The sequence below is a fragment of the Oncorhynchus tshawytscha genome, linkage group LG18, assembly GCF_018296145.1.
Source record: "Oncorhynchus tshawytscha isolate Ot180627B linkage group LG18, Otsh_v2.0, whole genome shotgun sequence".
NCBI lineage: Eukaryota > Metazoa > Chordata > Actinopteri > Salmoniformes > Salmonidae > Oncorhynchus > Oncorhynchus tshawytscha.
Window position 1 is genome coordinate 9,801,499 of NC_056446.1, and position 18,040 is coordinate 9,819,538.

The 18,040-nt window shown below is 41.9% G+C and overlaps 1 protein-coding gene across 3 annotated transcripts; it reads left to right on the forward strand.

Moving 5' to 3' along the window:
- The first annotated feature begins 114 nt into the window (after positions 1 to 114).
- Positions 115 to 17,788, forward strand: LOC112217458 (grainyhead-like protein 1 homolog). Of its 3 annotated transcripts, XM_024377751.2 has the most exons (15): positions 115 to 433; positions 1,190 to 1,382; positions 4,720 to 4,793; positions 4,932 to 5,283; positions 5,842 to 5,924; positions 6,103 to 6,259; positions 6,451 to 6,562; positions 7,079 to 7,173; positions 7,752 to 7,989; positions 11,098 to 11,222; positions 14,325 to 14,353; positions 14,536 to 14,621; positions 15,690 to 15,775; positions 16,370 to 16,434; positions 16,679 to 17,788. In XM_024377751.2, exons 1-15 carry the CDS (start codon positions 414 to 416, stop codon positions 16,791 to 16,793), a joined length of 1,830 nt encoding a protein of 609 aa, XP_024233519.1. In that variant the 5' UTR covers positions 115 to 413; the 3' UTR covers positions 16,794 to 17,788. The 3 variants fall into 3 exon arrangements, with proteins under 3 accessions (XP_024233519.1, XP_024233521.1, XP_042156557.1); XM_024377753.2 differs by lacking the exon at positions 1,190 to 1,382; XM_042300623.1 differs by lacking the exons at positions 15,690 to 15,775; positions 16,679 to 17,788 and having other exon boundaries at positions 16,370 to 16,423.
- Positions 17,789 to 18,040: the final 252 nt, after the last annotated feature.

Consider the following 18,040-nt stretch of genomic DNA (forward strand, 5'->3'; position numbering starts at 1 on the left):
GGTAGCTCTGTTCATTAAGGAATGCCTGACATTTTAGGCTAAGTACAAACTGTTCCGTTTTTAATGTGATGGACATGTAATAGGTTACCTGCCATTAGTGTGGTTTTGGAATACTTTGTTCCAAGTCTCAGGCACTTCTCTCTACGAAACTGGTATGTATCGGTTTTTGTGAACCTCCACAATCTATTTCCTAGTACGTTTTACCTGAAACCCGCCCATTGTCACAGGAAGCCAATAGCTTGGCCTAACGCAGGTAAAACTTCGGCTCCAGCTCACAGATCGAGAAAAGCCGAATAAACTAGTTCTGGAGGACACTGTTGACATACGTTTACCTACCAGCGTCTCGTGTTTTTTAAATAGTGAACGGATCGGATTTACCGTTCCAACTCGAAAGTCCAGTCCGGCAGAGCGAAATGACACAGGAGCTTGGCAAGTAAGTGGGCCTACACGGTCCAGTTGTGTTGGGTGTATGAATCTGAGCAGAATACGTCTGTTTACTGCAATGATAAAATGTTTATCGCAATTCGGTTGATGAACTTCCATAGCCTAACTCCAGGTAGCCTAGGTAAACTATTGTGAGTTACTGGGTCACAATTGTAATATTTTTAGTGTTTTTACAGATGTATTTAAGATTGTTTAATGCTGATCCTGTAAATATGTTTGAAATGGGTTTCACTTAATATTTTTAGAATTTGGAAAACTTTCGAAAGAAATCTATTACATTAATGACAGTTGTGTTATACACTTGATTGCATTGAACTTAAGACAATGTACTCAAATACTGACACACTCGTCCTATTTCTGTACCCGACATCTTATATTTAAACAAAGCGATTACATAAATTTACTACTACTAGACATTAGTGATTAGTCTGATTGCCATGACACAGACAACGAATTGAATACCTGTCTTGCTGGTAGAGCAGGATAATAGATCTGTCGAGTGCTACTGCTTGAAGGTAGCACTTACAAACCTGCTGCTCACTCTATGGGACTGCTTCTGTCCGTGTAATATGTAACATTGAAGAGGTTATGGCTATTATTGGGCATAATTAGGGAGATTCTGAACTTTAAATCTTGACCTATCCCACTGCAGAAAAATGGGGGTTCGAAACTAAAAGTTGGGACTGTCCCACTGTAGAAAGGGGGATTCTGAACTAAATGTTGGACTGTCCCACTCACTGTGCAGAAAGAGGGGTGTTCTGGTGCTCCAGAATGAGCCGTCGTACAGCGGTGGTCAGCGGCAATCATTCACGGAGGATGACGAGGCATGGAGGGCCTTCCTGGAGAACCCCCTGACAGCTGCCTCCAAGGCCATGATGAGCATCAATGGAGATGAGGACAGTGCCAACGCTCTGGGCCTCCTCTACGACTACTACAAGGTACCTACTAAACTCAGCAAAAAAAGAAACATCCCTTTTTCAGGACCCTGTCTTTTAAATTCGTCAAATTCCAAATAACTTCACAGATCTTCATTGGAAAGTGTTTAAACACTGTTTCCCATGCTTGTTCAATGAACAATAAACAATTAATGAACATGCACCCGTGGAACGGTTGTTAAGACACTAACAGCTTACGGTCAGTAGGCAATTAAGGTCACAGTTATGAAAACTTAGGACACTAAAGAGGCCTTTCTGCTGACTCTGAAAAACATCAAAAGAAAGATGCCCAGGGTCCCTACTCATCTGCGTGAATGTGCTTTAAGCATGCTGCAAGGAGGCATGAGGACTGCAGATGTGGCCAGGGCAATAAATTGCAATGTCCGTACTGTGAGACGCCTAAGACAGAGCTACAGGGAGACAGGACGGACAGCTGATCATCCTCGTAGTGGCAGACCACGTGTAACAACACCTGCACAGGATCGGTACATCCGAACATCACGCCTGCGGGACAGGTACAGAATGGCAACAACTGCCCAAGTTACACCAGGAATGCACAATCCCTCCATCAGTGCTCAGACTGTCCTCAATAGGCTGAGAGAGGCTGGACTGGGGGCTTGTAGCTCTGTTGTAAGGCAGGTCTTCACCAGACATCACCGGCAACAACGTCGCCTATGGGCACAAACCCTCCGTCGCTGGACCAGACAGAACTGGCAAAAAGTGCTCTTCACTGACAAGTCGTGGTTTTGTCTCACCAGGGGTGATGGTCGGATTCACATTTATCGTCGAAGAAATGAGCGTTACTTGTTGAAATATTTTTTATTGAACTCACACAAGAATGGTGTATAGGTATAAAAGACAAGTATACAATTCTTATCTATACATAAAAGAGCAAACAGAAACAACAAGACTCGGAGTTCTGGGTACAAAACAAATAATACAAAACACGACAGCACATGCTGCCCAAAGGTAGATTAAAATAGTACAATTGAGATTGTGTTAAAGTGTACAAATTCACTGCGCTGACTCGTCCAAGTCAGAGAGGAAAGGCTGCCAGATTTGATCAAATGTTGATAATTTATTGTTCAGAATATATCTAATTCTTTCTAAGTGTACAGTGTTTGCCAATTCGCTGAGCCATAATTTGGTAGAGGGCGCTTCCCTCCTTTTTCAAAACAACAATATTATTATTTTTGACGAAATGAGACTGTAAGAGATTAGTTGTTTTGGGGGGTTGGTTAATCCGTTTAGGGAATCAGACACTCCCAGGATTATCAGAAGCGGGTCTGAGTCTAATGAAGTCTCCAAAACTTCAGAGAGGATCCCAAAAATTCCAAACCAAGAACCATGCAAGCTAGAGCATAGGGCAAAGCAGTGGAGTAGTGTACCCTGCGCAGCCTGACATTTATCACACATAGGGGATGTATCGGGAAATATCCTATGCAGTTTAGTTTGGAATAGTGTAATCTGTGTAATACCTTGAACTGTATGAGACGATGTCTGGAATTAATGGAGCATGTGTGGATATTCTCCAAGCTCTCTTCCCAGTCTGCCACCGAAATGTCAGTCCCTAGTTCTTCCTCCCATTTTGCCTTAATGGCATCTGTAGAAGGTGTGCTAACAGATTGAAAAGGGTCATATAGACAAGATATCAGTTTGTCTGAGGTGGGGGCATATTTTTATGCATCCGTCAAACATGGAAGGTTTAGCATTCCCAAATGTTGGGAGGTGTTTTCTAACATAGTCTCTAATTTGTGGGTATCTGAAAAAGTTACTTCTGGGAAGATTATAAATTTCCCTCAGCAACTCAAAGGAAGCAAAGGTGCCCTCTATATATAAATCCCCTATGGTACTTATCCCCAACTCTCCCCATCACTCAAAGGTGTTATCAAGGTTAGAGGGGGCAAAGGATGGATTCCTGGCAACAGGGAGCATGAATGATATTGGTCTAAGCTCAAAGTGGACTTTAATTTGCTTCCAGATTCGGACTGTGCTATGTATAATAGGATTGTTAAGATAAAATGACATCTCAAGATTGACAGGCGACAAAATCACAGTGCCAATGGAGAAGGGGTGACACTCCTCACGCTCCATACTAAGCCAGCAAAAACGTAACAGTGCGGAGGTTAGCGGCCCAATAGTAAAATATAAAATTTGGGAGAGACAATCCTCCTTCCATCTTGGATTTACAGAGGTTTTTTTTAACCTATCCTGTGTGTTTTATAATCCCAGAAAGGAAAGGATTTAGGTATGGGATTGAGAACTGGGATGTTCTGGTATAGGTAGAGCAGTTGTGGGAGGAAGACCATTTTAATGGCATCAATTCTTCCGAGCAGAGAAATTGGGAGAGTTCTCCAAAATTGTATGTTTGCCTTGAGTTTTTGCATCAGAGAGGGGAAATTCTCTTTAAATAGTGAGGAGTATTGTTTGGTAACTACAATTCTTAGGTAGGTCAATTTTTCTGAAGATAACTTAACTGGAAGATGTTCTAGCCAAGAGGTGTTTTGCAACCGTATGGGCATTAATTCGCTCTTGTTCCAATTTATTCTGTATCCCGAGAAGGTACCAAACAAATTAATCACATCAAGAATAGCTGGAATACTAGCTTGGTGTTCTGTTACATAGAGGAGGATGTCATCTGCGTATAGGGACATCTTATTTAGAGTATCTTTAGGATTATAGCCGTGTATTGCTGCATGAGATCTGATCGCCTGAGCGAGAGGTTCAATAATTAGGGCGAAGAGCATAGGCGACAGCGCACAACCCTGCCTTGTCCCTCTGTAAAGGTTCAATCAGGGCAACAATGATTGGTTAGTGAGTATTCTCTCACAGGGGTTCCTATATAAAAGCTGGATCCAATTTATGAACCCATCTCCAATTGAAATTAGCGTTACGCCGAGGCCTGTACTCTGGAGCGGGATCGATTTGGAGGTGGAGGGTCTGTCTTGGTCTGGGGCGGTGTGTCACAGCATCATCGGACTGAGCTTTTGTTATTGCAGGCAATCTCAACGCTGTGCGTTACAGGGAAGACTCCCTCATGTGGTACCCTTCCTGCAGACTCATCCTGACCCACCTTTTGTTCAGGGACACATTATTCAATTTCTGTTAGTGACATGTCTGTGGAACTTGTTCAGTTTATGTCTCAGTTGTTGAATCTTATGTTCATACAAATATTTACACATGTTAAGTTTGCTGAAAATAAATGCAAATTACAGTTCGAGGATGTTTCTTTTTTTTGTTGACTTTATATTACTACTACTATATACCTACTATACTATAACGATTCTATAAGTACCTCCACCGCCATAAATGTATCATATGTATTGCATTACTTTTCTAGGTGCCACGAGATAGGAGAACGGCTGGACAGCCCAAAACAGAAGTGCCCCTGGGCGATACTGATCCAAACAAAATGTAATGAATATCCTTAGTTATGATGTTGTTATCCAGTTATGACTTGAAATACTTACATTTACTGTAAATCGAGACAAAGTGTGTTGAAGTAAAGAAAGTTGCGCTCTGAGATGACATTTACTCTGATCATCTTCTCAGAAATGTCATGATGCCACTCCAAGACTCTCCCCTGAGGGCCGTCCCTCGCAACACTGCGGCCAAGGGCAGCAGCCAACACAGCCGGGGGGACAAGATCCGGGCTCTCTACCCAGCCTCAGACTCCATAGTCTGCCTCTCCAGCCCTCCCTCCTACTCCATCAGCACAGGGCGGACCCTGGCCCTGCACTCCTTCCCAGTGGGCCTCCCCCCTGGTCCCCACAGCTCCCACAGTTCTCAGTCCGACGGAATGGCCTTCAGTCACCAGCTCAACCACAGCCAGTACAGCCCCAGAGCCAAGAGCCTCACCCCCGATTCCACCTACACAGAGCCCTACAAGGACAGCTCCAATGAGGTAGGTCCTCTAACTGTTACTCTAGAACCAGATTGAACCAGGGCATAATTTTACACTGAGCAGCACAATCCTCTTGTGGAGCTGTACTGCTTACACCCAGGTTTCTTTAAAAAAAAAAAGCATTTTTAATTGAACCTTTATTTATCTAGGCAAGTCAGTTAAGAACAAATTCTTATTTACAATGACGGCCTAGGAACAGTGGGTTAACTGACTTGTTCAGGGGCAGAATGACAGATTTTTACCTTATCAGCTCTGGGTTTCGATCCACCAGTCTTTCGGTTACTGGCCCAACGCTCTAACCACTCGGCTACCTGCCACTCCATTGAAATGAATGAGAGTGTCTCACGCTCTGTAAAAGTAGCAGGCTTGTGAGAAACAGCCTATTCACTTGTAGTATAATATGTAATGGTCACCTATAAAGATTATTATGGGTGCCACCCAAATGGCACCATATTCCCTATAGTGCACTATAAAGCCAAGTGAATAGGGTGCCATTTGGGACGTATCCTATGTCTATGGTGCTAATGTTCCCCTGGAATGTTTTGTTGTGACCCACAGGTCTTCCCTCTCTCGGAGGAGCTCCAGCAACGTATGACCTCCATCCCTCCCGGTGGATACCCTTACTACAGCTTGACAGCAAGGTAACATACTCAGTCAAACATGGGATAGAGACTAGGAGACACATTGAGAGACACATTCCTTTTACACATTCATGTTAAAGGCAGAATAAATGAACTGAACTTTGTGTGTTTTCAAAAATGCTTTCATAGTCACCAGACATCAAAGATGTATGATGACAAAGAATATTCTCTCTCTCAGTCAACACTTTGAGTACATGCTGGAGGCTCCCCAGTCTATCCGGCCCAAGAGCGGCAGTGGCCAGATGAGTTACCTGAACAAGGGCCAGTTCTACCCCATCACCCTAAGAGAGCTAGGGGGCCCCACGGTCCTACCCCACCTCAATGGAGCATTCCGAGTATGAGCTGCTCTATTGTATCTCTTCTGTTTCTATTCTTATCGCTCTTTCTGTCTCTCCTCCCTCCCTCCCTCTCTGTGTCTTTCTCTCCCTTCTCTTTCATCTCTCGTCTATTTCTATTCTACAAGTATCTAGTGTGTCTCTAGGTTTGGGGAATGTTTTGGGAATGACTTAATGATGGAATATTTCAGAGTGTGGTGATGCTGGTGTTTGGAGAGGAAAAGTTCACAGATGACCAGCTCAAACACTGGAGATACTGGCACAGCAGACAGCACACAGCCAAGCAGCGCTGCATTGATATTGGTAAGGGGTTACACACATGCATTCATACACACACTGCAATCATACGCACACACAACCGCATGCACGCACACACTCACTCACACTAGGGCTGCACAATTAATTGAATTCACATCGAAATCGCAGTATTGACATGTGCAATATTCATATCGCAAGAAATCCATATCGCATGCAATATTTTGAAATGCATCTCAGCCGTGTGCAATGTCTGTTTTTATAATTTGCTATGTTTTTTTCTGCTCTTGTGGCCGCTTTCTGCACACATCAAGCCACGCCCTCTGTCACTCAAGCAACGCAGTCCCTCTTCCTCGCTGTTAAATTCATTATACGTTTGCATGCTGTTGTGTTAGGTCAAATGCAATCAATCGATTGTTCCAAACAAGAACGATGCTGCTTTACACACACACACACACACACACACACACACACACACACACACACACACACACACACAACCAAAACAGTATTGTTTGTGTGTAAACCATCTTGTTGTATCTCTTCCCTGTTTGTTCATCCCAGCTGACTACAAAGAGAGCTTCAATACGATTGCCAGTATTGAGGAGATTGCCTACAATGCCATCTCTTTCACATGGGACACTAAGGACGAGCCACGGGTAAAATAGGCCAATATTTTGGGCTCCGGGGTGAAATTTCCCCTGGGTACAGATCTAGGATCAACTTGCCCTCCCCCAATCTTAACCTGAACCAATAGTGTAAAAAATGCAAGATCAACGTCTAGACTCTAGAGACTCTAGTCTAGAGGCAACTTCACTCTACACCAGAATTTGGAGCAAAATGTATGTCTTTGTCAGAAAAATAAAGTAGTTACAAACAATCTCCAGCTGGGGGAGACATACACAAGTAAATCAATCATACACAACACTTTGAAACAACCCACGACTACAGTTTCTAGAGTCTACAATTTTCTACCTTGGTTTTTGACCAGCATGAAAGAAATGTCATACTCAATGGAAATAAACCCATATATGTGCATCAGAACTGTTCATTTACATGTAAAACATTCTGTCTATTACTACTCTAACAGTGTATGTTTTCATGTCATTATTGGTGTGTTTATTTAATGTTGTATGTGAGCCTCATGCCATAGACTTTTCTGTCCAATGTAAATTGGATGAACAATAAAGTGTTTAAGAATTTGAATCCTTATGTACCTTGATCTTTGCCCCATCAGGTGTTTGTGTCAGTGAACTGTTTGAGTACAGACTTCTCCCCTCAAAAGGGAGTGCGGGGCCTTCCTCTCAACCTCCAGATTGACACCTACAGCTGTGGTGGCCATGGTGACAAGCTAGTGCACAGAGCCTACTGCCAGATCAAGGTGTTCTGTGACAAAGGTGCCGAGAGGAAGATCCGAGACGAGGAGAGGAAGCAGACTCAAAGGAAGGGAAGGGGACAGGAGACAACTGCAGCCTGTGAGTACAGTACACCTGATACAATCAATCAGTCAGTCTTTAAATCACACACCCATACATATATACTACCGTTCAAAAGTTTGGGGTCACTTAGAAATGTTATTGTTTTTGAAAGAAAAACACATTTGGTGTTAGCTAATCCAATTTTATAATTTCAAAGGGCTAATTGATCATTAGAAAACTCTTTCGCAATGATGTTAGCACAGCTGAAAACTGTTGTTCTGATTAAAGAAGCAATAAAACTGCCCTTCTTTAGACTAGTTGAGTATCTGGAGCATCAGCATTTGGTGATTCGATTACAGGCTCAAAATGGCCAGAAACAAAGAACTTACTTCTGAAACTCGTCAGTCTATTCTTGTTCTGAGAAATGAAGGCTATTCAGTGCGAGAAATTGCCAAGAAACTGAAGATTTCGTACAGCGCTGTGTACTACTCCCTTCACAGAACAGCTCAAACTGGCTCTAACCAGAATATAAAGAGGAGTGGAAGGCCCCGGTGCACAACTGAGCAAGAGGACAAGTACATTAGAGTGTCTAGTTTGAGAAACAGACGCCTCACAAGTCCTCAACTGGCAGCTTCATGAAATTGTACCCGCAAAACACCAGTCTCAACGTCAACAGTGAAGAGGCGACTCCGGGATGCTGGCCTTCTATGCAGAGTTACAAAGAAAAAGCCATATCTCAGACTAGCCAATAAAAATAAAAGATTAAGATGGGCAAAAGGACACTGGACAGAGGAACTTGCCTAGAAGGCCAGCATCTCCGAGTCGCCTCTTCACTGTTGACGTTGAGACTGGTGTTTTGCGGGTACTATTTAATGAAGCTGCCAAGTGAGGACTTGTTCTGTGAAGGGAGTAGTTTCCATGACCAAGCAGCCACACACAAGCCTAAGATCACCATGCGCAATGCCAAGCGTCGGCTAGAGTGGTGTAAAGCTCGCCGCATTTGGACTCTGGAGCAGTGGAAACACGTTCTCTGGAGTGATGAATCAAACTTCACCATTTGGCAGTTCGATGGATGAATCTGTTCAATTCAACTTGCACCCAAACAAATTTTCTGCATTTCCATATATTTCTGCATTTCCTGCACTCATTTGAGATCATTTCCACACTTCCACGTAGGGTTGCACAATATGGGCAAACAATCTAGGCCTTATTTTTAACCAAATGTTGCAATTGCGATTTGACTTGTGATTTAGAGCAAAACACTTGGGTGAACTGTTGGATTCATGGAAATGTAATTATTATTCAAATTCTAAAGTTAGAATATTTTAGTAAGGACTTTAAATACAGTTTCACATGACGACAAATGAAAATGCCAGGGAGGAGTTATTGTGACAGGGTAGGAACCAAAGTGTTGACCAGTGTTTCCTAGGGGAACCTATAATCTTTGGCTTCATTTAATGTTTTCTCTTAGCTACTTCATGTAGTTAACATTCCTGCTTTGTGTATTCCTCTTTGATGTAGAAGGTATTGTTGCACAAAAAATATGCAGATGTAGGTCTACACCATCACTGTTTGGACGCAGTACATTTATCAGCTAGCTTGCGATTAGCATTAGCGGCTAACAAGCTAGTGGATTTATATATATATATATATATATATATGTAATTTTTTTTTTAAGTGGAATTTTTACCCCGTTTTCTCCCCAATTTCATGGTATCCAATTGTTTTTAGTAGCTACTATCTTGTCTCAACGCTACAACTCCCGTACGGGCTCGGGAGAGACGAAGGTTGAAAGTCATGCGTCCTGACCTCAACCCCATCGAGCACCTTTGGGATGAATTGGAATGCCGACAGCGAGTTAGGTGTAATCGCCCAACATCAGTGCCCAACCTCACTAATGCTCTTGTTGCTGAATGGAAGCAAGTCCCTGTAGCAATGTTCCAACGTCTAGTGGAATGTCTTCCTAGAAGAGTAGAGGCTGTTATAGCAGCAAAGGGGGGACCAAATCCATATTAATGCCCATGATTTTGGAATGAGATGTTCGACGAGCAGGTTTCCACATACTTTTGGTCATGTAGTGTGTGTATATATATATATAATTTAATCTCTCGATTACAGACAACATAAACATAAATGGTACCATAGATCTGTCACGATACATGTGAGATAACGAGCAGCATTAAGAATGAAACACATCGACAATCTCACTGCCAAAATGTTTAGCCAGCTAGCTATGGGCTGGCAGTATGGGATTATGGAAAGTGGATTAAATTGTTTCTTTGTCATCTTTCTAGATAGTTATCTAGCTGTGGCCATCTGGCTAGTATCATCAAGGGCTTTCTACAAAATAGCAACATTAGCTCAGCTAGCTAGCATTTGCATCTACACCATAAACTAAGCAACACACGCGGACATGCATTGCCAAACAAGGCTACTGCCACCTTTTGGTTTGGAGTGTTTTAACAAGGCTTTGTGGCTGATGACTTAAACGACTTTTCTGTGTGAACACAAAAGAGATTGACTGCCTACACTGTTCAGAGGTGTAATTATCTCGGCTGGTGAACGGTAGACAACCTTATGCGTGTCCCTGCTCTTAGTTCCGGTGCTTTGGACAAATCACAATTTCGCAGGTGTTAGCTTCTTTTGAATTTTGGATGGGTTGGGGACATTTGGCCCATAGACTTGCCCGCAACTTGCAAAGAGAGAGGGTGGAGCTCTTCAGTCCGTTTCCAATCCTCATTCTATCTCTTCTCAAAACATATGAACCCAGAACTTAATCGAACATCTGACCAATTACGCAAGACTTTAGTTCTGGGTTAACCGAGATTAATATATAGTGTTTATAACGAATACATTTTTCTTTGTGTGATTCACAAAATCCTGTCCTCAACTAACCCCTAAAAAGCAAGCCAGGGAAACAGCATGTCAAGGGTAAAGAAACTCCGTCTCTAGAGTTGACATACAATAGTAGACCTGCCTCAATAAAATAAACAACACCTTGAAGAAAAGGAAAAGCACATGTTCTTTGCAAGAGTCCCATTGGTCTCTTCTCACAACCGATGGTGGAGCGCCCAGACGGAGGGCCACTTATTTTGGTGAGCGAAACTACCGTCCCATCCTGCTCCCATGTTAACCTCTCTACCTCCCCCTGCTGTCCTATCGCAGGTGTGGAAGACCCTCTGAAGCTGAAGCATATGGACGTAACATCGTTCAAAGCCATGAGTGATATGAACTCCCAGCCGGTCCTCTTCATCCCTGAGGTTTACTTCCCCAGCACCCAGCGCCACCATGTAAGTCCTACATTACATGTAAAGTTAAAATATTAAAGCATTAAACCGCTCTCTTAAAGCCTCCATTGTCTAGAAATTGTATCTAAATCCAAATTGGTTTTCTACAAAGGTACTTAGAGAGGCCCATCCTGTGTTTTAAGAGTGGGCTTTTTTGCATGTTAAAACCTTACAGTGGATCCCTGTTTAAAGTATCCTCCTTTTTAAAATAAGTCATACAGAGTTGGGTACAATTTCAATTTCATCCTCCAGAAAAGGCAGATCTGATATTACAGCAAATAATATGGCTAAACTCCAATATACTGACAGAGAAGAAAAACACATTTGGGCGGGGAGGGGATTTACTAAAAGGTTATCATATTTATGAAGGACATTGTAAACAAAAATGGTCAAATTATGTCACACAAGCAACTAATAACAGTGTACCGGGGAGTGTGCTCAATACGAAATTATAACCAACTCATCACGACTCTATCACAAAATTGGAAAAGACAATTACTTAAACAAGAAAGTAAAGAATTAGTCTGTCTGCCTCCCATTAAAAATCATAAATGGCTTAAAATGCGTAGTAGAAATCAAAAAATGTATCAGTTCCACTTAGAATCAAAAGGTTTGACAGCGATACTGTATACATTTCATGTCAGTTGGGAACAGGTCTTTGATGTTCCAATACCTTGGCATAGGGTCTGACATATAAAACAACAGTTGACACATCATTCTGCTCGTTTCAACTATTATATGAAATACTTGCTACAAAAAGAATGCTCAATATATGGGGCATTGAACAGTCAGCCTTGTACAGACTCTATCACAAGGAAACATATGTTCTTGAACTGTCCATTGGCTCGCTTTTGGAGTCAGTTCCAAGAATGGTTTTTATGTCATAATATCAGGGTTCAGGTGGACCTGCAAACTGTAACGTTAGGGGATCTGAAAACCAGAATCAGTCAACGGGAAATATCAAAGTATTTATTTTTAGGGCAATATACTAAGTAGAAATGTTATGAATAGGGAGGTTCAGGACCCTCGTTAGACATCATAGTAAAATGGAGGGATGTGTTGCAAAAGGAAATAGCTAAATGGCATTATACTAGGAAAGATTGATTGATCTGTGGACATCGGAGGGTCGGTGTGGGTGAAAAATCCAGCAATTGAAGAAAGAGGAGATATTTATAATTATTAAACTACAGGTACCGTTAGATGTGAGCGAAATATCTGTAAGTAGCAGTAGAAGTATGGCTGTCCGTTAGTTTACTCCAAGTAGGGTAGGGATGGTAGGGTGGGGGGATAAGTAAAGGGAAAATCATGCAAACAATTAAATTACTAGAACCTACAATCTATCTGAAGTATTAAAGCTGATCTACCCCACCCCCAAGAAAATAATCTTACCTTACCCATGTTTAGGGTTTCAAAATTCTAGTAACTTTCCCAAAGGTCCTGGACTTTTTAGAAATACCAGTTAGAGGATTCCTGGAATCGAGGCAATACGCAGGGAGGGAATACACAGGGAGGGAATACGCAGGGAGGCAATACGCAGGGAGGCAATACGCAGGGAGGCAATACGCTGGGAGGCAATACGCTGGGAGGCAATACGCTGGGAGTTAATACGCTGGGAGGCAATACGCAGGGAGTTAATACGCTGGGAGGCAATACGCAGGGAGTTAATACGCTGGGAGGCAATACGCGTGGAGTTAAGACGCTGGGAGGCAATACGCAGGGAGTTAATACGCTGGGAGGCAATACGCTGGGAGGCAATACGCAGGGAGTTAATACGCTGGGAGGCAATACGCAGGGAGTTAATACGCTGGGAGGCAATACACAGGGAGGGAATCCTCCAACTGGGATTTCTGGAAAAACCTGGGAACTTTGGGAAAGAAACTGGAATGCAACCCTACCCATGTTACACTGCAGCATATCGTCAAACTTACCATAGTCTCTAGGGATGTTTTGTTTTTAGCCTTTGCTAGGACTGAGCAACATTTTCCTGGATAATTTGTAATACAAATGAGTTATAAAAAAATATACACCTGGTTGCATACAATACTGCTGATTCATTTAAATACAATAATCAGCTGAAATAGAGGAGTAAAGGTCATATAACAAGACTTACTTAAATTTGTGTGAGATCACATGTAAATACATTACATTTTTGAGACATCTTTTCAGAAAATGTGTGTTGTGCAACATAAAGAACACAAAAGGACTATCACAGCTAAGAGACGGCAGCCCTCAAGGGGTGCGGGTGCTACACTGACTGGAGAGTTTCAGTGTAGTTGGCTTGAGACAATAGCAGCTGAACAAATAGCCCAGGTAAAGAACATTCTGGATATGTGACATCACATGATGTCCTTGTTATTGTCCTGTAGGGGCTCGGGTTTCCCCCTCAAGGTGGTTGTCCATGTAAACAACTAGAGTACTAACGATCCGAAACATGAACAAAGACTATGCTCTGGGTCATTTACATGTTATATTTATTAGCAGTGGTGTAAAGTACTTAAGTAAAAAATACTTTAAAGTACTAATTACGTCGTTTTGGGGGGGGTATCTATACTTTACTTTACTGTTTTTATTCTTGACTATTTTTACTTCACTAAATTCCTAAAGAAAATAATGTATTTTTTTTCCCGGGCACTCAAAAGTACTCATTACTTTTTGAATGCTTAGCAGGAAAGGAAAATGGTGCAATTCACACACTTACCAAAAGAACATCCCTGGTCCTCCCTACTGCCTCTGATCTGGAGGACACGCTAAACATACATGCTTTGTTAGTAAAGTATGTCTAAGTGTTGGAGTGTGCCATTGGCTATCCAGAAATAAGAAAAACATGAAAATGGTGCTGTTTGGTTTAAAGGATTGTAAATTATGTAAATTTTTACTTTTCATACTTAAGTACATTTTAGCAATTACATTTACTTTTGATACTTGAGTACATTTAAAACCAAATACTTTTAGACTTAAGTAGTATTTTACTGGGTGTCTCACTTTTACTTGAGTCATTTTCTATTAAAGGTATTTTTACGTTTATTCAAGTATGACAGTTGGGTGCTTTTTCTCAGTATAGATACGGATATTAGGTATCTAATCTTGCTCTTTATCCTTTATCAGACATGCATATCAGATGACGGTGAGGATGGGTGAGTACAGTTCTTCTTTTAGACAAGACTTGTGATATCAGGTAACATGTATAGATGCTATAAATGTCTAAAAAATTATTATAATAATTGGAAATGCTGCATACCCATAATAAGTGATTAACTGCATTTTCCGTACTCATCCATACTCACGAGTCATACATGTATTGTTTGTTTTTCTGCAGCTTGGGGCAGAAGAGACTGCTCCACTATGATGAGGAATTTGACTCTGCCACTCACAAGAGAGCCAGGAGGGAGGAGCCAGAAAAGGGTACATCAAACAGTAGAGACATATACAGACAGAGTGAAAAGGAGACCGTTTAGAGACAGTAAAGAGAATGCATAAACCGGTGAGAGAGAGAATTATAGAACGCGGGAGCAAATAGAGAGAATGAGTGAGGGAAAGAGAATTAAAAAATAGAGTGAGAGAGAGGGAGAAATGCTTTCTGGCTGGCTGCACTGTAGTTGTGTTTGTTGCTCTGGCTGCTGTTGTTCAGGCTGCTCCCACCTAGTTCAGCTTACTGAATTCATGTAAACACAGGCCACGTGGCTTCCAAAGCCCCCCTCCCCCTCTCTGAATGCACAAAACACAACACACACAAACACACTCAACTGGTTTTCCAAGTGGAACGTGATCATTTTCCTGACATGTAGTCAGTCCAAAGGGGATTGCTTTTTTTTCCCCACTCACGTGTGTGGCGGGGGAAAGGTTGTGAGAATGATTAGGGGCTGTTTACTGTTTGGTGTGGTCTCTGTCAGACTAGTCTATTGCTGACCAGGCTCATAGCCAATTCCCAAGACGCCAGCAAGAAAGGAGCAAAGTGCAATTATAGTCCAGCCTGCTCTGTGTAACAAAGGGGTGTCCAAAATGGCCCCCTATCTTGGGCTATGGTCAAAAGTAGTGCACTATATAGGGAATAGGGTGCCAATTCACTATCTTTATGGGGGGTGAGAGTGGAAGTTTTTTCAGCATGAATACACACCACAACCATGGAAATATCACCCAACAGGATATTGGGGCAATGCTGTAGTAGTTGCTAAGATCTTACCTCAGTGACTTGACTGGGAGAGAAACCCACACAGTATTTCAATGTTTGAAACTGTCTCACACCCATGTCGAAAAACATACTTTGTGTGTATTCCTACCTCCTTTTGCTTATGGCAACTCTCCCTCACACTGGGGGTTGGTGTGGTGTGGTAGTATCTGACTGGGTTGGTGTGGAATTTGAATGTACCTCTCCCTCACACTGAGGGGGTTGGTGTGGTAGGCAATCTTTTAGTGTGGTATCTGACTTTTGGTTTCTTTTGGTTTCGTCTCTCTCTCTCTGTGTTCCTCTAGTGCTGCTCTACGTCCGTAAGGAGACAGAGGAGGTGTTTGATGCTCTAATGCTGAGGACGCCCACTCTGGCAGGACTACTGGAGGCTGTGAGCAGATGTTGTTGGGTTCCATAGAACCTTTGTTTTTGCAGAAGTATTTTCAGAACTCCTCGGTTTTCGTAGATGAGTCTAAAATGAATCTATTTAGCTCAGAACGTCTTCTTTGACATGACTGTATTTATCCCAGGGATATCATTTCTCAACCGGCAAGGTTCAAAAATAGCTGGAGTCAGACTTTGTCTGATAAGTGTTGTATGTTTTGAGTGTGTGCCATATAAGTGACCTTGATTTTTTTTTCCCGTGGGTTTAAATACATAGTAAGCAGACATAGCTATTTGTGTGAAGTGTGCCACCCTGGATGCGTCCTAAATGACACCCTATTCTCTTTATAGTGAACTACTTTTGACCAGGGTCCATAGGGTTCTGGTCAAAAGTAGTGCACTGTATAGTGTATATACGGTACTATTTGGGATGCAAACCACAGTGTCACAGTCAGATAGGTTTGTTTCCTGTTTGTGTCTGTCAGGAAGCAGTCACTCATCAGAGAAGGCGCACAGATGTTCAGTGGAATGTATTGTATTGTCTGACTGTTCACGCCCAGTTCTCAAAGGGGGTTTCCCATGTTTTTCGTCACATCTCTAGGTATCTGATAAATATGAGCTGCCGCTTGGAAAAATGGGGAAAGTCTACAAGAGGTGCAAAAAAGGGTAAGACCGGTGTCACCGCTCATGATCTAGGTCACAGGGAATAATGTGTGTCCCAAATGGCACCCTATTCCCTATATAGTGCACTACTTTTGACCAGGGCCATAAGGCTCTGGTCAGAAGTAGTGCACTACATAGGGAATATGGTGCCATTTGGGATGGGTGGAAAGTAAATAATCTAGAACATGTTTATAGAGTAAACTCCACTTTGAAAATAAGTAAATCACTTCTACTCTCTTGTCTGTAGGATCCTAGTTCATATGGACGACAACATCATCAAGCATTACTCCAACGAGGATGCCTTCCAGATCCGCATGGAGGAGGTGGGGGGAAAGGTCCTGCTGACACTGACCGAGATCTGAGCCTGGACAGGGGGGTATACATTAGGGCCAGCAACGTTTCAAAACGTTTTGCAATGGAAAACGAAAATAACTATTTCTTATTGGACCAGTACAGGTTATTGGACCTCCCTGTTTTATACATTTTTCTTCTGTTTGGTGCCACCAAGGTCAGGTCCTTGGAGGAGGGACACATGTTGTGCTCCAAGGGCGTGAGTAGGGACCCAGAACAGTAAGATTAGTCACCTGTTTACACAACTGTAACATACTTCTACAAGTTAAACTAGATCTTTTCATGACTTCTGCCTTTCTGCTGCACCAGTGACTACAAGGCCATTTTCTGGTTGCGCAACATTGCTACCTCGTTCGCTGGCAAGATTCTTGTTGCATTTTCACTTAAAATATGACTGATTGATTCATTGTCTCCATGTTAAAAGTTGAAATTATTTTTAGGAACATTTGGAAACAATATTGTGTAACAGCCAATTATATTTTCCTTGCTTAAATTTAGACATTTTGTACTACTACTTTACAGTATATGTCGCTGTGAATGAATTATTTTCCAGACGAGATGGCAGAGTGTTGTTTAGAATGTCAGTGTTCATATAAGTTCATATTATGTATTATTTTCAAAGATATGCAGTGGTCAGTTTTAAGAAATGGACTTGTAAAACATGATGCGGTGACTGGTTAGGGCTATTTCTGTCTGAGTATGTACTTTTATATTTTTTATTTGTATGTTTACATCATGAAAAAGTAATATATGAATTCAATAATATATGTATTTATATTTACATTTTGTGCCAAGTGTGGTGTGTGTATCTGAATCTAGATATATAGGTGTCAGCTCCATATGTGATGACACAATGTGAATATTTCTTGGCAACAGGAAATGGGGGTGGGGCTCAGGAAGTGTGCGTTAGTGTTTCAAAACCTTGTCTGTCATGCGAGAACTGGTTTGAAATCAGTCCTGTTAGCAGATGCTTACCTACAGTGGTTATTAAATTTGTTAAAGTCTTTCTTCAGAATAAGTATTTCTTTGCACATTGTGTTTTTGTGAGGGAACTTAACTCAACTGCATCAACGAGGCATGAAGCAGAGATGTGTGCAGATTTGGTGATTAGGCTCTGGTCAAAAGTAGTGCACTATATTGGGAATATGGTACCATTTGGGATGCAAGTTGAGTTTCATATAAATAGAACCGCAATAGGAAAGTGTGTTTTATTGCCCTTTAAATTGAGTTAGAAAAATAATATAGAGTCTTGAGAACC

What these genes read in the sequence shown, in the direction of transcription:
- LOC112217458 (XM_024377751.2), top strand. Translation starts at nt 414, where the DNA reads ATGACACAGGAGCTTGGCAA. An exon ending in GCAGCGCTGCATTGATATTG is followed by an intron (nt 6,563 to 7,078) that starts GTAAGGGGTTAC and finishes TGTTCATCCCAG; the next exon opens with CTGACTACAAAGAGAGCTTC. An exon ending in CCAGCACCCAGCGCCACCAT is followed by an intron (nt 11,223 to 14,324) that starts GTAAGTCCTACA and finishes ATCCTTTATCAG; the next exon opens with ACATGCATATCAGATGACGG.